The 20,733-nt window shown below is 36.2% G+C and overlaps 5 protein-coding genes across 5 annotated transcripts; all 5 read right to left on the bottom strand.

Moving 5' to 3' along the window:
* Positions 1-4,311: 4,311 nt before the first annotated feature.
* LOC149702812 (adult-specific rigid cuticular protein 15.7-like) lies at positions 4,312-5,566 on the bottom strand. The gene is made up of 3 exons (XM_089866736.1): positions 5,374-5,566; positions 4,732-4,812; positions 4,312-4,662 (listed from the first exon to the last, which is right to left on the bottom strand). Exons 1-3 carry the CDS (start codon positions 5,383-5,385, stop codon positions 4,342-4,344), a joined length of 414 nt encoding a protein of 137 aa, XP_089722862.1. The 5' UTR covers positions 5,386-5,566; the 3' UTR covers positions 4,312-4,341.
* A 3,282-nt stretch (positions 5,567-8,848) lies between these two features.
* Positions 8,849-10,346, bottom strand: LOC149702811 (adult-specific rigid cuticular protein 15.7-like). Its single transcript, XM_089866738.1, has 3 exons — positions 10,203-10,346; positions 9,662-9,745; positions 8,849-9,589 (listed from the first exon to the last, which is right to left on the bottom strand). Exons 1-3 carry the CDS (start codon positions 10,212-10,214, stop codon positions 9,284-9,286), a joined length of 402 nt encoding a protein of 133 aa, XP_089722864.1. The 5' UTR covers positions 10,215-10,346; the 3' UTR covers positions 8,849-9,283.
* A 2,902-nt stretch (positions 10,347-13,248) lies between these two features.
* LOC149702810 (cuticle protein 10.9-like) lies at positions 13,249-13,859 on the bottom strand. The gene is made up of 2 exons (XM_089866741.1): positions 13,737-13,859; positions 13,249-13,667 (listed from the first exon to the last, which is right to left on the bottom strand). Exons 1-2 carry the CDS (start codon positions 13,827-13,829, stop codon positions 13,365-13,367), a joined length of 396 nt encoding a protein of 131 aa, XP_089722867.1. The 5' UTR covers positions 13,830-13,859; the 3' UTR covers positions 13,249-13,364.
* Positions 13,860-15,110: 1,251 nt separating this feature from the next.
* Positions 15,111-16,430, bottom strand: LOC149702809 (adult-specific rigid cuticular protein 15.7-like). The gene is made up of 3 exons (XM_089866734.1): positions 16,112-16,430; positions 15,954-16,034; positions 15,111-15,871 (listed from the first exon to the last, which is right to left on the bottom strand). Exons 1-3 carry the CDS (start codon positions 16,121-16,123, stop codon positions 15,539-15,541), a joined length of 426 nt encoding a protein of 141 aa, XP_089722860.1. The 5' UTR covers positions 16,124-16,430; the 3' UTR covers positions 15,111-15,538.
* Positions 16,431-19,287: 2,857 nt separating this feature from the next.
* Positions 19,288-20,391, bottom strand: LOC149702808 (cuticle protein 10.9-like). Its single transcript, XM_089867150.1, has 3 exons — positions 20,380-20,391; positions 19,823-19,933; positions 19,288-19,760 (listed from the first exon to the last, which is right to left on the bottom strand). Exons 1-3 carry the CDS (start codon positions 20,389-20,391, stop codon positions 19,458-19,460), a joined length of 426 nt encoding a protein of 141 aa, XP_089723276.1. The 3' UTR covers positions 19,288-19,457.
* Positions 20,392-20,733: the final 342 nt, after the last annotated feature.

The following is a 20,733-nucleotide window of genomic DNA, read 5'->3' as shown; positions in this document are numbered from 1 at the left end:
GCGTGCACTGTAAACCAATTCAAGGACTTCACGTGATAACAGCATGCTCCATGGGGTCATGAAACTTCGCTAGCAAAGATTTCTTTTAAAAGCTAGGAGATTGTTGAAACGCTCCAGGTATAGATAGGTACCAGTATTTAAAAAAATCGTGAAACAGTTTTTAAGGGAATGAAACAATCGAGGGGCTAATCACCTATCTTTTCGGTGTACATTTCATCTGCTTTAATAAGACTTATCCAGTTGGTTCTAAAGTTAGTCAATACAGTGTGGAAGGTAATTTTTGGTGTGTAAGCTAGAGTGCACATTTTAGAAATCGATTTTAGCCAAATATTAAAACTCATTAACGATTTAAATTTTCTCTTTAATCGAAACTATCGATTATTAACCCGTTGATTTGTAAAAATGGATGAAATAAGCTTGGACCGATTAATCGGTAAGATTGCGATATCGGTCACCGATACCGCGATCTCAGTATTACCAAGAAGTGATATCTAGTTTATTAGGGAGAAGGTATAAGATGCCCAATTATTAGCGCGCCATAGTCCCAGTCCCCCTTTCAAAATACAAGGGGGGACGTAAAAGGAGGCCGGGCTATTTCGCCTCTGCTCAGTCGGAGAATACGTAATTTTCGTCATTCGCGTCGCCGCGCTGACGTGAGTTTTCAAGAACCAATGAGATGCTGGTTGTAATTTAGAAGCGGCGGCGATTAACTCCGGACCTACGTTTGGACTGGAGATAAAGCTGGAAATGCGGTGAATTTATACCTTCTCCCTAATAAACTAGATATCACTTCTTGGTATTACCACTAGTACATTTAATCCAGAAAGTTACCAGCCCCTTGGAAATAATTTCGAGAGGAAATCTTAATGGTTGTTGAATTAAACTAAGAATGATAATTAGTAATGAGTCATTTCTGGCTCTCGGGCGGCAGTACTTATATAATTAAGTAACCTTAAGGAGTTTAGTTTTTGGATTAATTAAATTCAAACATATATTTAGATTTAATTAAACATTTGAGATATTTTATTTGATAATTTTCATGGAGACGCAGTTAAAGGATATTACGTCTCACGAAAAAAATGTTAAATTTGATTTATAAAAAATTTAAAGGGTGATAAATCTTCACATGTTTTAGGCGGGGTTAATTCATTGCCGCACCCATTGCAGTTTACCTTGGAAAGAAAAATACTCGAGCGATAACCCTTAGATGCCCAAAGATGATTTTAACTATATTTTATTAAAGTTTCCTTTAATGTTTTTAAAACATTTTAATCTCTAGATTATGTCAAACTGATATATGTGTTTTTCCCACATAAATAGCATGCAATAGTCTAACCACGCCATAGGACAATTAAAGCTGGGCAAGACTTTTATGTGACAATGCGTTCAATGAAAGAAACACGGCTGGTACTAGCAGAGGCACGTAACGGCAATATATTAAAATAGTGGGCTACGTCATATCGTCAATAATATTATAAATAATCATAATACATGAATATTTTTTTTCTGTGTGCCAGAGAAGCGTGTCCAGCGAGCCATGATAAAATTTCTAAGTAAATAAAGGTACAATCAAGATCTCATTCACGTAAAGAGAGAACGTTCGAGTTTACCTTCATCTTCGCTACCATCAAGTACTACCTAGTCCCCTCCCTAAAAAAATACCGCCATTTTATCGATACACTAACACCACCTGGTGGACTATCCATTCATTATTTATCGAAATTGTCGTTCTCGATTATGTGAGGGAGACTGACTCCAGAATTAGTAGAAATGTTTATTAAAGCAACAGTTGATAGTGCTGGTTATGTCGATATAAATATAGACCGAATAGTAAATAGTAAAATAGACAATAGTTATTCGATTATTATAACAAGAAAGGCCACTATTATTTTCCTTAAGTGTCAGAACAACCAAGGCTTACGTTTGAAACTTCAGGTAAATAGCCATATTTTAATATAATACCACGTTATTTTTATCTGTCCCTACCCCGATTGATAAAAAATATATTTTTAATAAGGCCGATCCGATGTTATTAATCTGAATCGTATACTAATACTTAACATTGCTGCCAATAGTTTCTTTCGACTTCTTGCCTAGGCCGACTCTCGAGTCGCTACTGGCCTGTCCATTTAACATTTTATTCAGTAATTTGAGGTTAGTAGGTGGCGAGCTAAACCATACCCCACTCGATCACGCGCGTCACGACGCAAGCTGCTCTCGCTATAGCTATAGCGCGAGCAGCGCAGCGTCTGGGAGCGCAGAGCGAGTGGGCTATGGCTTAACCGACCTAAACTAGGCCCCTCCCAGAAAAAAAAGATAACTCTGACTTCATGGAAGCGGATTAGACTGACTCGAACGTTCTCTCTTTACGTGAATGAGATCTTGGTACAATACATAGTATTCTGTCTAGGAGTATTGATAACATTTACACCAAGATCCCAAGCTATTTGGCGGACAAAGTACAGTACTAAGTAGCCTGGCCTCCTGGTGTAAATGGTATCAATCATCCTAGTCTGAAAATTGTGTATTTAGGGTTTATTTATACTTTTGCTATTCAAATGATTTAAGTATTAAATGTACATTAACTGGTGTAAAAATAGTTAATTCTATCAATACAGAATTTGTTAAGTCTACTCATAGGTGGCGACGTCTTGTTTAGTCAAATATTAATAGACAGTTATTGCATCAGAACGTTTTAGTAACTATCTGGATTCTGTCAGCCATTTTCCAAATGGCGGCGCATTAAAAATCTATCTTATTGATTATCTATTATTTGGAACCGTCAATCATCAAATTATGCTGCTTGATTAAACAATAAAATAATCACTGAACATTATTTCATATGTATTTACAATTTATTTTCACACCTTATAGGAACTTATATACAAACAAAATTCTTAATTACAAGATGTTAATATTTACAAAGTATTTACAATTTAACACCCAAAAAAATTAAACATGAACACTTGTTACATGAAGTTAATGATGAACACTATGTCCATTATCACCCTTTTGTCCGAAACCAACATCACCATGGTTTACCCTTAGTACATTTTGTCCGTTGTAAAAGGCATCAGCAGCTTGATGGGTAATGGTACCTGGTTCGTTGGTGTCGATCTTGGCTCTGAATCCATCCTTATCCGCAACATAATTCACAGTGCGGACACGACCATCGATGTCCCGGATATGGTAGGAACCAAATTTATTTCCTTCGCTGTCTCCGCTTTCCCTGCGTCCGTTGAAGGCACCAAAATGATCGTTGATGTCGTATCCAAAAGAATACTGGTTTTCCTAAGTACAAAAATATGATGTTCAAGTCATTACTTGCAAAGAGGTAAGTACTTACATCTTGTTTGCGAAATACGGTACTAAACCCTCGTTCATTATCATTCAATTGTCCATTTTGTCCAGCGAGGACAGTAACCAGAAGGGTGGCGAAGATAACCTGTTCAGAGCAAGTATCGTTAGGACCTGTTCTAAGTAATTTCAGTGGTTTGTTACCTTGGTGTACATTGTTGATTTGGTTTGGTTTTTTTTACTTGTTTACTATTGGATGAGCAAACGAGTTGTGATGATTTAAGCATTGCTTACTCTCCTTTTTATACATCGTAGTTAAAATATTTCCGGATATTTGGTTTTCATTGTATATTTCAGATGAAGATATTCCGCATTTAGAATTAAAGAAACTTATCTATAATAATCTTCAGACTATTATAGAAAATTCTATACATTCAATTGATTAGAAGTTAGGGGGAAATATATCGATTTTCCAATAAGATTTTAAATGAGATTATAATACAGGAAGCTAGGCTTACATAGTAAACGAGAATAAACGCAATGTTTATGATATAAATTACATCTGAAGATTGAGGTGCAGTAAAGAATGTACAATACCATACAGTTCTTAGTACGCAACACTGGACAAACATGAAAAATTAACAGATACGAACGATTCTTAGTAAATCATTTTATTAGAATAAATAATAGGGTCACGTTTCAATAGGACATTAGAACCAACTTAAATAAATGTCACTTAAGTTTAAGTTAGATATACAACAGTTTTAAAATCACCTAGCGTAAGATTTATAGAGTGTAGTTTGGCATTTCAGACGATTAAAGCTAAATTCATAAATTAAAATAAATGTAAAGTTCAGATTTAGCTCTTTTAAAGAACTTCGCGATTATTGGTTGGCACAGGTATTGGTTTTGTAACAAAGGGTTAAAGGGTCATTAGAGGTCAGAGCAAGATACGGACGGTTATAGGGATAGGTTAAAGGAATAAGGGTCAAGGGTTATGGGTTATAGGTTAGGAGTTTGGGTTAAAATAGGGTCAAACAATGCTTAGTATCCTCCGTATCCACCATATCCACCGTATTGACCATCATGACCTCCAGATTGGACACCACCGTAAGATGGGACAGCGTGAGGACCGTGGTAAGCAGCGGCAGCAGCGTAATGTTGGACGGTTCCTGGTTCGTTGGTGTGGATCTTGGCACGGAATCCGAGCTTGTCCGCGACGTAGTGGACGGTACGGGCACGTCCATCAATGTCATGGATTTGGTAAGATCCTACGACGTGTCCTGGTCCACCAGATTCGTGGCGACTGTTCTTGGCACCATCGTGTCCTACGATGTCGTAGCCAAAAGAGTAGTGTCCATGGGGCTAATTTGTTTAGAATCAATTTTAGTTTCCTGTTGGGTCAACTAGGGTTAATTTCGAAGGCCAACTGACCTCTTGTTTCCTGTAAGTGTTACTAAAACCACCATGACCTCCGGCAGTAGCGATAGCCACGAGGGCAGATACCAAAACAATCTATAATTATGATAATCAGGTAACGTATTTTTTTTAATAAATATTAACATAATTTAAGAAACAGGCAATGAGGAAACGATTTTAACAAATATTTCTTTTTCTTCTGGAAATGGACCACTTTCTCCCAAATTACTATTTAACCTCAAATATGCGAAATATGATTTTGTGTGAACTCAAGCGAGTCCAAATGTCTAAGAGCTAAATCGTTGTATCTGAATTTATCTCCGAGATAAAACTATTTAGCTCTGAATTAGCTGTGCTAACATGCACTAAACCTTAAAAACATCTGTGTTCCTAAATAGAAATTAACTGAAGTTTTAACAAAATCTAACTAACAATGTAAAGATTTAAAACACTAACTATATCCAATAACCGTTGAAAGAAATTTAAAATATGCAATACATAACTTCCTTAAAATTTCACTAGTAAATGGCATAAACACTTGAAATTTAATCAGAGACTAAAGTATCCTAACAGCGCAAGTACTTATCGTTGAAGCTAAGTCATTGTCAAGTAGATCGAAATTACAAATCACTACTTATCACGAAGTACATATCATACCTTAGAAATCATGTTGTTCTACGACGGTAACTCTAGATGTATATCCGAATGGTGAAAGAGTAAAAGACGAAGTGTGATTTTGACAAAACAAATCCACCCGTTATATAGTGACCAGAAAAATAGGTTTAGGGTGTGTTACAATTTTGCGGTGTCTGTGGCCAAAATATTTGTCGGCGGGTGTGGACAGCCCGGTATCACCCGTGACTACCAATACCTGCCAACACCGAATCGAATACAAAATGAAATATAACAACTAACTGGACAATTAGGGTAAAAAAATCGGCCAAATGGTAGTATAACGCCTCCACGGATTTTTAAAAGTTTATAGTCGATTCCTATAGTAAACGAGGTGGGGAACACGATGCCGTCAAAATTTTTCACCGCAAATGATTTTTTTTAAAAAAAAAAAAAAAAAAGGTAGCACATATTACTTATGGTTGTTTTTATATTTGATATTTGGGGCGCATACACTTGTTTAGATTATGTTTGGGATATTTTAGGTTCAGGTTAGGTTAGGTTAGTTTAAGGTTAGGTAAGGTTAGTTTTAGGTTAGGTAAGGTAAGGTTAGGTTAGGTTAGGTTAGGTTAGGTTAGGTTCAGTTTCTATTAGATTTGTCCTTTTCCAAAATATTGCAATTTTCATAAAAAAAAATAAAAATTCATAATCATTTGCGGTGAAAAATTTTGACGGCATCGTGTTCCCCACCTCGTTTACTATAGGAAACGACTATAAACTTTTAAAAATCCGAGGAGGCGTTATACTACTATTTTACCAAAAAATCATCGCTTTAAAGTGACCTTACAGTAAATACCACGCCAATAACAATATTTTAACCGCATCATTAGACTTTACATTACTCGTGGACACGAAAGGCGATACATGGTAACGGCGATTTTCATTTGTTTAAAACTTCAGATACGCATGACTGCGTGTTGATTACCGCGCTTTCGTAATGCTCAATTGAAAGCTTCCGTCGTTCAAATTACGCTTTTAAAGGCGCAAAAGTGAAATTTTTTTTATTTGAAAGGATTTACGCGATTTGCAATAAAGTGTAAGCTTGTAAAGAGGGAGAGGTAATTACTCGGAATAATTGAGGCTTTCTAGGAAGGCGAAGTTAAGTAATTTAATGAATTTGAATTTAAAAAATGTTTAGAAATTAGGTTTATGGTCTACAGATTGTATTAAGAAAATGCATTTGTAAGGTCAAATTACTAAACAGCGAATTGTGCAATTTTTTCAACAATTTTCAAGATCATATTAGTAACCCGAGATTGCACTTCGCAAATAGTTGAGTATCGTTGGAACTATTAATAAATTTGCTGAAATTTATTGAATTATTATAATATGACCAGGGATAGATAGACTTTTTTAAGACGGAATAAACAATGTTTGGCCTTTACTTCAGTCCGACTCATAGACGAGTATATAGTCCCTTCCTTCAACACGTAACCAAAAAATTAAATTATCTCATTGGCTCACAAAAACTACGTATTGGTGACGTTGCTGACGGGGAGGGCCAAAAATACGTAATTCCTGTTTAACTCTGTCGCTATGACTACGACCCCTATTGCGTTGTACCATAGCCCACTCGATCACGCGCGTCACGACGCAAGCTGCTCGCGCTATAGCTATAGAGCGCGGATCGAGTGGGCTATGGTTGTACAGATAAGCGTCTTCACAGGGAATCAAAATGGAGTCGTCTAAATGCGAGGGTCCAGGTAATTATTCGGGAATTGTTTTTAATAGCAATTAAGAAGGTTGTTAGTGAATTTGGTGCCGGTGTTTTGGATTTGGAGTACATCTGTAAAGGTGAAAAGTGTTCGCTAATTCTTTCTTAAGCCAATCATTTCTACTATCCTCATGATTTTGTAAACGAATTTGATGAAGTTAACCAAGGCTTAGTGAATGGTCAGGAGTTTTGTGAGCTTAGTGTTTGGTTAAAACCTGTTCGTGCTGTAATATCTATGAAGACTTTTACTCAATTCTAACTCACTTTTAATTTTCTTGGGTCTTCCCCGTTTTTTTTTCAGTTGCAAGCCCTATGTCTTGTGTAACTTCCATTTTTAAACAATGTTATTTCAAAAATTATAATCCGAGCCCATTCCAACTTGGCAGACGAATGGGCAGACGACGGGCAGACGACGTTTACTTGACCCGGATATACATACAACGCCATAACGAAAATAAGACCCGCCTCTTCTTTCATACCCCTCCGTCACGGGTAAGGGGGTCGTGGACTAGGACGCGCACCCGAATAACCCTGTTGCCCATTCCGTCTTAAAAAAGTCTATCTATCCCTGATATGACTAAAATAAGCACAGGATTGGCACAGACGCTGGAATTCCCAGGGGTATATGGGAGCACAATGAATTCTTTTAGCTGTTTGTATCCCATGTAATATCTATCACTAATATATTTATTTAAGTTATTTTTAGCAAAACAACATTCTGACTTTCTACAAATAAAAGTTGCAAAATTGGTCAATCAAAATTATTTTTGACGGTTAGCGAAAAGTGGCAAAAGTCACAGAGATTTTCAAATCTTCTAACGAAGATAGCGAATGTTTAAATAAATGGCTTTTGATATAAACATTGAATATTTTAACCAAAGCATTTAGGACCATTTTATGATGCACGCATGCTATGGACAGCCATTTAACTGATGGAGTCCTAAATCAATATTAGTTCCCATAGCTTCTGTGAATGCGTTTGACGAATTGCGCCTTTTTGCTTAACACTTAATTATAGCGTTTAAACTAATATGAAAAATACCACGTGTATGAAAATACGTATAAATGAAATTCAATACTCGAATCATAAGGTTACCAGCTTTATTCTTTTGCTATGAAAAACGTCACAGTGTATGACACCATAAAAAGTCGACTTTCCCAACTAATATTTATGCAGATATTTTCATATGATTATTTTAATTATTTAAATCAATTTACAAAAAAATTAAAATCATAAATTGAAATTTTAAAGTGTGCCTGTTTAGCTTCAGATGTCACTAGAAACTTATTTTGGCTCTTGAAAATCGCGAACATTTAAGAAAATATCCGTAATATCTCGGATAAAACGAGTTTAAGACATCTCCCAGAAAATATCCGAAATAAACGAGTTTCTCATTCTTGAAACAACTTTCACTCGAGGAGAGCTAGGCCTAATCTTAAAATTCCACTTTCACTCTAAAACCAAATTGTCAATTATTTAGAAGCAAAACAAAAAACACGGAAAATAATTAACGAAGCCGAACCAAATAGGTTTAGATAATGAATTTCTTAAGGTCAATCGGACCCATGCTTTTACGGAGGCACAATTTCCCGGTCCAATTAATTTACGCATTTATGCGGAAAATTAAAAACAACTCCGAAATTGATTACGTATTATGTTTCACGATTAAAGAGAAAAATATCAAACCGGAAGTTATGTCAATGCTAAACGTTCTTAAATTATGCAAATTACTGTAAAACAAGATGTAGTTTATCGCACACGCAACATAATTTATTCAGATTAAAAGATAGGTAAGCTTAATACAAAGAATAGCTAAGGGAGTTTGAAGTACAGCAATTGAAACACGAAAATAGTGGGACTAGTAAATCTATGGATAGTTAATAGTTGAAAATTTATAAAACTAGATACAGATTAAAGAAAGAATTACAGTATTTTAAAGACCTAAGAGTTTCAAAGGAAGCCGTAAGGAGAACGATGCCTTTTAAAATACAATAAGTGTAGACCCATATTGTGTCAAAGGAACCCAATACATAACTCAACAAGAAAAGAAATTAAAATACGGCCTACAACCATCGTTAATTTAAACACACAAACAATAAATAAATAACATTAACGCCTAAATAGGTTTAAAATTATGTACAACCAATTTAAAACAGTCCATTCATTTTAACCAAATCAATTTAGTAATAGCTTCCAATTTGACCATCGTGTCCTCCAGATTGGACACCACCGATGGATGGGACGGCTTGGGGACCACCGTAAGCAGCGGCAGCGGCGTAGTGTTGGACGGTTCCAGGTTCGTTGGTCAAGATCTTGGCACGGAATCCCAATTTATCAGCGACGTAGCTGACGGTACGGGCACGTCCATCAATATCGTGGATTTGGTAAGATCCAATAGCGTGTCCTGGTCCTCCTTGTTCGTGGCGACTGTTCTTGGCACCATCGTGTCCAACGATATCGTATCCGAAAGCGTAGTTACCGATGGGCTAATGTATTTGGGCCATAAGTACTTGCCACAAAGAATTAAAGTACATGCAAACAACGCTAAAATATATTACTCCTTGTTTCCTGTAGGTGTTACTGAAACCACCTCCGACGATGCCGCAGTAAGCGACTCCCAAAAGGGCGGCGAGAATGGCAACCTAAGTACCGATCATTTCAATTATGAGAAATTACAAATGAAGGTTATGAGAAAGGTGAATTATCTCCTTTGCCACCGATTGGTAATCTTTTAACTAATTATGTGCCATGTTTAAGTCAATCGAATAATTAATTTCTTGACAGCTAGGATCTTAATATTGGACCCAGTATTTTTGGGATCCTAGGTGGAAGCTATAGTCTAGATTACGAGCTACTCACAACGCTTTCATTGCTACTTAATGGTCTCAAATTTTACCTAAAATCTAACTAAGCCTGAACCAAATTCAATACAGCAAAATACTACAATTTCCAGTTTCAAGCCCACCTAAGTTAAGAAGAACTTAAAATGTAACTCAATGTAACACGAGCAACACCTATGACTCGAGAACCGCTTTAAATATTTGAAAAAACCTTTTGAAAAAGCAAACCAAAACCTCTATAAGAAGCCAAGCCCCTTACCTTAGCGATCATTTTGTGGATTGTTAAGTTCCTTCGAAGTGGAAGAATTAGAATGACTTTCCGATACAATTGAGTGTCCTTATATATGGTCGAAGGTACCCTAGCGTTTTGATTGTTCACAGATATTGATTTACAAATATTTATCTCAACTGTTACCAACCGGTATCACCCATAAAGCCTCAAATAAGAGGGGTGGGGGTAAAGGGGCTTGTCAAAACTATCGATTTCCGAAATAATTGTACCGTTTTTTCACTTGACCTTAAATGTGTATCAAGTCGTGGAGTAATTATAATATTTTGGTGGTGTAGATATATGGGTGGAATGTGGGACTTTCATATTTTTTTCACCGGTCCATCGACCATAATAATTCAAGTAAAAAGCTGCTTGAAAAGTATCGAAAATAGATTGAATCAAAGTTATCAAAGGTATATTTTATTCATGAGTGAATGTAGGTTCAGATTCTTGCTTGCTTTTTATACAGTGTGTTCATATGGTCAAACTGAGTGGAAAGTGGCAAAGAACAAGTGGTCTACAACATCTACTCACAGAGATATGGGCTCCAAACATTGATTGGCCCTTAAAAAAATAGGCACACATGTGGAACAATTAGCTCTACTTTAGCAGCGTAGGCACATTTTTACCCGTTTAATATTGCACTTCTGCTAGATTAAGGTTCAATAACGTTCTTAGATTGAAGACTATTACTCCGTCCGCATGTGTGACCATTCCCTTTGATTTAGGGGTAAAATGTTTCATAACTCTTACCCTCGTAACTAAATGTTAAGGACTCTATAGTATTTGACGCTTTCTAGTTCTACTCAGTTTTACCTCCTGGTTTTACCCAAAGAACACGTCTTTTTATTAATGGCAGACATGAAACAATATGTATAGCTTTAGAATGGTCATCCAAAATACGGTCACTTTTTTACTTCCAACTGTGTTTTAAAACTTCGAATAATTCTGGATCCTGAGAATGCAATATTTTCATTTATTTTTAGAATCCAAGTCTATATCCGTTCGACTACACGATTTTTCGAAATAATGCGGAAAATGCTATTAAATAGTTCATAATTTTTTAAAAATATTTAATTTTCAAAACTGATCGATAATAGTTTAATAGTTCATATATATTTTATAATTTATATTTAATACAAAAATTTACACTTCATCATAAATTAATGGATTAAAAATAGTCGTATGAATTCAAGTCATTAAACAATCATATGCATCGGATTAGAGTAACTGCTAATAAATTACAGCATTTAGTAACTTCGAATTGTAATACTTCAGAAAATATGATACGTATCGATTTCAAGATATTAAATATTATTGGAATGTTTCATATATGGGGTTATATGAAATTTAAGCGTGATAAATTATTGTTCCGATTTTCATCAAACAGTACTGGCAGTTCCTTCACTTTGTCTATAGAAAATAACGGTAGTAAGAGAAAGTACCTTGCTATTTCAATGTAGAAATGAATTGGTGAGAAAGGTCGCGCTTAAGATTTTTTGAATATTTAATTAGCGGTTCAAAATTTATTATTGTAATGAAAGTGGACTACATTTTGTCTGGGTTTGTATGGTGCGCGGCGAAGCGTTAAATTTCGAATTCAGTTTTAAATGGAGTTTTTTGAATGTGGTCCGATTTATAGAGGACAAGGTTGGGTTTGAATGCTCGGTATTTTAGACACGACAGAAGGAGCATTGTGTATTTGGTTCCTTGTGTCTGGTTTTAGCGATTTGAAATACTAGTTAGCCTGACACACACACACACACCGATTCTTTGCTTTTACACGAGTATTAAACCTTACTTTCAACATAACTCTTCTCTTAACTAATACGTTACTGATCCCCTGGTGCAGTAAATGAGAGGACTCGAACCATGGCCACGATTACGTTCAAGTTGTACACCAGATGTTTCTGATAAATGTGCAATAAATTAAAGGGACATGTGATCTTTAGGTCAGACAGAGTGAAAAGTGTCAAAGAACATGGGACCCCAAACATTGGTACAAATGTGGAGTCAGTCATATCACAGTGTCAATCTTGTACAGAAAATTTCAATCTAAGAACGTTAATGAGTATTTATCTAGCAGAAGCATACGTTTAAAGGTAGAAGTGTACCTAAGCTGGTAATGTAAAGTAGTTCAAAGTGTAATAGCACAAGAGTGGACATTGTGAACAATGCCTTCAAATAAAGACGTTAACTTCGTACGAAGAAAATAAACATTAACTTCAAACTCTTGCGATGTTACACTTTTAACTAATTCACATTGCCAGCTTAGGCACACTTTTACCTATAAACGTACACTTCTGCTAGACAAAGGCTCATTAAAATCCTTAAAGCAAAGGCTAATGAAATTGTCTTCACAAGATGGGCACTCTGATAAGCGTGACAGCTTACTTGTTTTAGAGGCTAATGTTTGGGGACCTGTACCATCGAAACTAAATGTTTTAGAACCCATGTTCTTGACACGTTTCACCCAGTCTGACACAAGACACTTTTCATTTAATTTGTGGCAAAACTATCAGAAACACCCTGTATAATTTTCTTTGCCAGTAACCGTTCAAGCCGCTCGAGTTATATTTAACAACTTTGGCGCTAATTAACCAGTGTTGTATGGGACAATAGTTCCATTTAACTGTTTCCGTAATAGCTACATATATTGTAATACAATACAACTCGAATAATTTCAACACTAAACCACATTTAAACTATGATGCAAGCAAATTTTAAAGGTTTCCTTAACTATACTTTCTCTTTGAAACATTGATACGCTAAAAATCACTCAAGCAAAACTTTAGGCTTAAGTACGATGAAATAGCTTGAAGTGTTTAAATTATATACATTGAATGAGGAAGAGGAAGTCGTTTAAATGGTTTAAACATAAGATCAAATTATAATATGTAATTTCCAAAATTTCGAATATACATTTCGGCAGTTGTAAAAGAAAAATTATATTTGTTGTTGTAACTAAATTAATCCACATTGTAATTAATCAGTAAACATTTATTTTAATATTTGGCAGAGGTTTATGCAAAAACAGAAAAAATAAGTGCATAGTATACAAAGCCCTAGATATTAATCTATTTACAGAATTTGGCATCTCTACCGAAAACAATTTAAAAACATTTTTCCTAAAAATTTAAAGAACTATTCCTAATATCCGCCGTACTGGCCATCATGACCTCCAGATTGGACACCTCCGTGAGACGGGACAGAGTGAGGTCCTTGGTAGGAAGCGGCGGCAGCACGATGTTGAACGGTTCCTGGTTCGTTGGTATGGATCTTTGCACGGAAACCCAACTTATCTCCTACATAGTGAACAGTACGGTGACGTCCGTCAACGTCGTGTATTTGGTATGACCCAGAAGCGTGTCCTGGTCCTCCGTGTTCGTGGCGACTGTTCTTGGCACCTTCGTGTCCAGTAATATCGTATCCGAAAGCGTAGTGTCCATGGGGCTGTAAATAAGTTACTTAGAGATCCGAATGTCTTCAAGTACTTCACAAGTCATAATGGAGAACATTTACCTCTTGTTTTCTGTAAGTGTTACTGTATCCACCATGGATTCCGCAGTAGGCGAGACCCAAAAGGGCCGAGAGGACTGCAATCTTAGCGATCATTTTTTTTTCTCGAGGAAATTTCAAGATTGTTTCTTGGGTGAAGCAAGATTCGATTGTGATTTTTCGGACATGTTGATCCGATTTATATACGACAGTCAAAAATATTTTGCGAGGATTTTAGTATGAAATTGGATTCGTCCAATCGTCCGCGTCATGGTTCCGTGAGCATATCGAAGTAATTAGTGGGGTGTGGACCCCACTGTGTCACTGGTTAGCCTACCACCGATGTTTCCGTTTTAAGTTTCGATAGAAATATCGCAAAAAGGGATCTGACCTATATATCTACTACACTGATGATTTTACTTTCAGCGTTATTAATATCGTTCATACGGATCTTTATGAAACACCCCTACGTTCTTAATTGTTACATTTATTTCCGTTCGGAAATTGGGCGATTTATTTTTAATAATAAGGATGTAAATGCTTAATTAATTACGTTTCGAAGTTTCTGAAAACCTCATTAGCGTCCAAAATAGACACTTTATATGAATCGTGGTTTTCCCCCTTGTTTGCCAAAATCGAATGCATTAAGTCGTACTTCGAACACAACCCAATTATATGAAACCCTTCATCGTTACATTTCACCAAATACCGCGTTAGGCCTTGATTTTACAAATGATGTAAGAAGAGAAGATTGATAACTTCATAGATTAATTTCCCAGTAAAACATATAGGCCTATTATCCGAATTATACATTATTAAAATGTCATGACTTAATTCAACCACATTTCGAGAATCACCTAACTACGATTGATTTCTTAGCTTAAAAGGGGGAATATCATATTTTTTAGCATCAACGGCTGACCTTTGCTCATCTGATAAATCAAAATATGCACTGCTCATGCTCAGTAGGCCTTGATTAAAAAGATCTAAAAAAAAAATTCCAAGGCAACTGAATTTTTGAAAGATGTTTTATAAAATATAATTATTTTATCATATGTTTATAAGATATGTTCCATAAGTATGAAACTTCCTACACTTCGAAATGCTAGAGAATTACTGAGAACTAGTTCGAGTACGACACAAGAATTGATGACACGCGGTTTCAGAGTTCATCTTCCTATTAAGTCTCTCCTAAGCTTTTGACAGCGCCACACCAGGCGTCGCTTCTAATCTATGACGTTTCACCTATGTCATTTCATGACAAGCTCTCAGCAACCAGTGACAAACTTATGGAAAATATCCTATGAACTTATGCTTATACTGAGAGCAATAAGTAGGAAACTTCGGCTTAAGGTACTTTGTACTCGTTTCAAAAGAGGAAACGTAGTATCTGACAGTTCAAGGTAGAATGAAAAGATTGTGGACAATTTTGGTTCAGAAATTGAATTAAAAATTTATTTTATATTCCCTTCATTCTTTGGCAGATAAGTTTCGAAGTATCACTAAAACCCTTTTCTTTGTACAAAGATTACAAATCTACTTGAGCAAAAGTAATTAGAAAGTCACGATAAAAAGTATACTTGAACGTTAACGAGAATTAAGATCAAGAGATAAGTATTAACATCAAAGTAGAAGTCAAGTGAAGGTTAGTAATTTAAAAATTAAAGTAGAGAGCGACGACACTAATTAAAATTAATTACAGTTGAAAGAACATTTCAACTTTAAGCGTAGCAGACAAGGACCTAATAAATTATGAACAATTACATTTATAAATTATATATTTAAAATCTCTGGTTTTAGGACAGACAGTTCATGCGGCCGTCAATTTAGTAGTATCCACCGGCATCGGCTCCAACAATACCACCACCGAGTTGTCCATCATGACCTCCAAATTGAACACCTCCATGAGAAGGAACCTTATGAGGACCAGCGTAAGCGGCAGCGGCGGCGTAATGTTGAACGGTTCCAGGTTCGTTGGTGTGGATCTTTGCACGGAATCCGAGCTTGTCTCCAACGTAGTGAACGGTACGGGCACGGCCATCAATGTCATGGATCTGGTAAGATCCAGCAGCGTGTCCGGGTCCTCCGTGTTCGTGGCGACTGTTCTTGGCACCATCGTGTCCAACAATGTCGTAGCCAAAAGAATAGTGACCATGGGGCTAAAAGTTTTAAAATGGTTAGCAATGTTGTCCATGGACCAAGTGTTAGTTTTTCAAAGCGTATTGCAAAATGCGCAATTACTTCTTGTTTCCTGTAAGTGTTACTGAATCCACCATGGATACCGCAATAAGCCATACCCATGAGGGCGGCGAGAATGGCAACCTATATGATATTGACAGAAGTTAAGGTACTGCTTAAGAAGTACTTAAATAAAACAAACTATTTCTTTGTAATCATACCTTAGCGATCATGTTGTTAGTAGTAAACCCGAGTAATCCGTTTCTCGAATGAAACAAGAGAGTGAACTGTGATTTACCGTTAGATTCAATTTCCTTATATACTACATCGTATCCAAGTGGTCTATGTGTGGGGGCCACTTAGTAAATTACAGTGAATGGCGTAGTACAACAATTGATATAAGTATTTTAGGGTGTGGAGGTAGTGTCACCTATCCTTGTTACGGCCTTTCGCCAAAAACGAGAGATATGTGCGAATTATTGGAGGTTTGACCCAAATATAGTTTTTCGATTGTGTTTTTCATTTTCAAAGATGTGATTTTTTTTTCTTTATTTCCTACGTATAAAATTAATATATTTGTGGTGTACTTGCATTATTTATATTTCGAAAACGATAATTGTACGTTTAGGGCTTGACACCCGGGCTTGGTATGGCTACGCCGTTGTGGTTCTAAAAAATTTATAGTTTTTGTTTCATAGACTTTTGATCGTCTCACGACATATTGAATTCTTGATTTAGAGACTGTGAGGTTAACAGACCGATAAAGGTTGTTATAAGCAATAATTACGTCTATGGTTTGTGTCTGTTCAGTCAGAACATTTTGATGTAATCACAGGTTGGTCTCGGAAACTTGTAAAAAATGCATGTTTTTGCGTAAAAGATATGACTTCATTGTCCTTGAGAAAGCTTGGGTTTCATAAGATCTTTGAGACCAAATTGGATTTTTTCGTCCAACGTGTTCAATTTATATAGACACAGAAAATTTATTGAGATCAAACATTTTTTATTCTCCACATCGTAAGTCTATAAGATATGTTCCAGAAGTATGACATTAACTATGCATCGTAATAGTGGAAATTTGGTTTTAATTGCGTAGTTCAAACATTTGTTATGGTTAGACATTTTACAATAAAAGGGGGTATAAATGCTGCGTTTCGAGATAAAGGGAGCTCAGATTCTCGTGTATGAAATCGTGTAGAATCTGTTCTCGTGAAAACGTATCCATGTCAAATAATTAAAGGGGCTGGCCGGAGCTGTTGGGGTGAGGGGGGGTCAAACAGTTGGTCAGCATATTGCTTACCTGCCCACCACGACGGTGGCGCCATTCCTTATGGCCAAAGAGCTGGGTGTTTCCCCCTGAACTAAGGGCGGTCTCCCCCCAACAGCGCCGGTGAGCCCCTTTAAGGCAATGCAAAATGAGCTTTTAACATTTTAATTATTACCCCTAAAATGAGATCCATCATTCTTATTTGTGGCAGTGTCGTATTTCTGACAAGGTGTTCTTTGTGTGTGTTGTTGTTACACCCTGTATGAGTTTTAAACTTCAATTTGAACTCGAGTCATCATTGTCCTTGATTTTAGCAGAATTTTAGCTGTTTTCTCTGAACCGCAGCATTCTAAAATTTCGAATCATAACAAATGTTGTAACTGCAATTAAAATCAAGTTTCTCATATCGATTGAACTTAATTTCATATTGCAATACATATGATAATTTCTAATTTCTGGCCCTTTGTGGGTTTGAAAAAGTGTCCTTGTTTCGCCAAAGAGTGTGTATAAATGCAGTTTTTTAAAGACTGCGAAACAAAACTAGTTTTTGAACTATAGTTAATTTAAGTATGATGGACACCTGTCAATTTAATGAAATTAATTTCATCGCAGTTGAAAACGGCAAAACTTGGTGGTGATAGCCAGACATTGGAGTAATAGCCATTGTAAGTGGAATACAATTTTCCAAATTTCCGGGAACTGTAAATGTGGTCCGGAAACTGGGAACACATTTGCTCCGATTTGCTAACTGTGAACGCGGTCCCATGGGGTGTAACAACAGACAGACAGACACACTCACAGGCACACGGACACACAGTCAGACAAGTCGAAATTAGAACCTCTCCGTGACATACGTCACTCGGAGAGGTAAAAAACGTAAAAAATACTTTAACATATTTCTTACTTGAGGAGTATTACTACTGAAAGCTTCCGTAGAGTTGAGGTATGTAAATCGAGTCTTACCTTTCATGATGCAAGGAGGATGAAGAGAAACATCCAAACCGCGGGTCCCGTCTCTTTAGATGGTTACTGAAAGGACATGTAAGGGATCAAAATTAAACACTTAACACCCCTAATTTGAGAATATAAAATGGTGACTTTAAACGCGAGATTTGAAATGAAACTTTTAATGAAATGTGGCGCGTGGTTAAGATTAATTTAAACCTACAGAAGAAAGTTCAACTTAACTTTACACTACGAAAAATGAGATACTACACCTTTTCAGCCATTGGTAGTGCTGTAAAGTTTGGTTTGAAAAAAAGTGTACCCCCTTGGTCGCTGACGGGATTTTCTTAATAAGAGATAATTTTTTTAATATTTTTCTTTTATATTTAGAAAAATGCCTTTCTTTTAATGCATACTGTTATGTTACCTAACCCTTTCCTTTAAAAGATTTTGTTATAGTATCAGCAGGGATAGATTTAATTTTAGAAGTAGGAATAGAGAACAGAGAAATCTGGGCGCGCGCCATAGTCCCGGACCCCCTTCCACGGGACGGGGGGTATGAAAGAAGAGGTGGGTCTTAGCGACAGAGATGGAAAGGAATTACGTATTTTTCGCCGTCCCCGCCAGCAACGTCATCAAAACGTAGTTTAAGTGAGCCATTAATATAATTTAAACTTTCGGTTACGTGTTGGAGGGAGGGGCTCTATACTGGGCTATGAGTCGGACTGAAGTAAATACTAACCGTTCTCCATTCCTACTTCTAAAATTAAATCTATCCCTGGTATCAGCTTATGGTAAAAAGAATAGAAACAATGAAATTGACCACACATATCGAAATTTTCCACAATGAATTATATAAGACCTACTTAATCAACTGCAATCCATAAAAATTAACCAAATTAAGTTTTTAAAGTGTCAAATAAATGCGCAACCACAAAATTTATAAAAATCAAAAATTGATTGAATATTAATATCCGTAATTTTACCGCAAAATAAATTTCCGGTGGAATTTAGAGAGGAAACTTCTAAAAAGTATAATGTAAGATATATCTGTTAAAAATCTAAAATATTCTTCCCAGACTTTCAATTTGGTTTAGAATTTCACCGTGTGAACGCTCCAATGAACGCGAAACTTTTTTTTTTTAATGAACGTTTCAAAAATTATACCATCAAATACTCTTTTTTTATTTTTTTTTCGGAAACAAGGTGACATGAACAATTTTCTATGCACACAATAGTACGTTACACTCGAGTAACCAGACAGACAAAAAATACCTATTGAGTAATAGTTAATTTGGCAGTAGAAATAAATTATTTTAAAGAAGTGCAATGTTTTTTTTTTTTGTACTGTACGTCTAATATCGCCCTATTTGTCCGTCATGACCTCCAGACTGGACGCCACCAAAGGAAGGTACTTGTTGAGGACCATTATAGGCGGCTTCTGCAGCGTAGTGTTGAACAGTTCCTGGTTCATTTGTTTGAATCCTGGCACGAAATCCAAGATGGTCAGCTACGTAATGAACAGTTCGGGCACGGCCATCAATGTCCCTGATTTGATAAGATCCAGCTGCGTGTCCTGGTCCGCCGGTTTCGTGGCGACTGTTCTGGGCACCTTCCTGTCCCACGATGTCGTAACCAAAGGCGTATAGACCATTTGGCTATAGAAAGATCCTATAAGTACTTTCTCACATCCAAATAAAACATTCAATATAACACTTACTTGTTGTCTTCTGTAAGTTTCACTAAAACCACCTGATGATCCTCCAATTGCTCCAGAACCAGCGATTCTACCACAGTAGGCGAGTCCCAAAAGGGCTGAGATGATTGCAACCTAAATTGGAATGTGTTTGGAACTGTTCTAACTTCAACTCTCCTTTCTAAGTATTTTAATTTCAAGAAAGGTTGGCGTTTGAGTCTCTAAGCCTTTGTACCTATTTTACCACAGCTGATAATAATAAATAGTTTTATTTCAGGATATTGCCATTCATATAAATCTGGTTTACCAGGGAGTGCCATGTTAAATTACAATTTGTGTACTTTGTATAATTACAACAATTTGATTAATCCATAGACATTTTCAAGTGTTTTAAGAGCCCGTGCACTTTTGAAAAATTTACTTAGTGACTAACTTTTTAATATTTTCAGATAAATTATTCCATGATTTTACTTCTCGTGCTTTTTCAACTATATTTATTTCCCAAGTTTTCTACTTGAAGATTCTTATATTACCTCTTGGGCCCACTAAGGGGGTTATTGAACAGATTATAAGGACATTACCTTGGTAAACATTTTAGATGAGAGCTTAAAGTGGAATTAATCCTATGAGAGAGAAAGAGAACTGTGATGAAACCGTTAGTTTACTTTGGTTTATATACACGATTGGTACAAAGGATTTTAGGGTGTGATGCGTTATACTGGGCGTAAATAGAGTAGCACCGTGTTACGTATATATTTCCGAATGTCACCCTAAGCCTATTTTTTGTTGTTATCATATAAGGACGGCTTCGCTTTCACTCGATTTTGATTATCTAGATCGGATATACCGCGTAGAAGATTGAAAATTCGATATACGTCAAAAAAGAATTAGGATATGATCTAAATTTGATACAAAACGGTTTTAAAAACAAGGTT

The sequence above is a fragment of the Phalangium opilio genome, unplaced genomic scaffold (genome assembly GCF_054372755.1).
Source record: "Phalangium opilio isolate 3A_F unplaced genomic scaffold, DU_Popi_V2 ptg000017l_1, whole genome shotgun sequence".
Lineage (NCBI taxonomy): Eukaryota > Metazoa > Arthropoda > Arachnida > Opiliones > Phalangiidae > Phalangium > Phalangium opilio.
The sequence above is the reverse complement of the archived record's forward strand: the minus strand, read 5'-3'. Positions and strand labels throughout refer to the sequence as shown.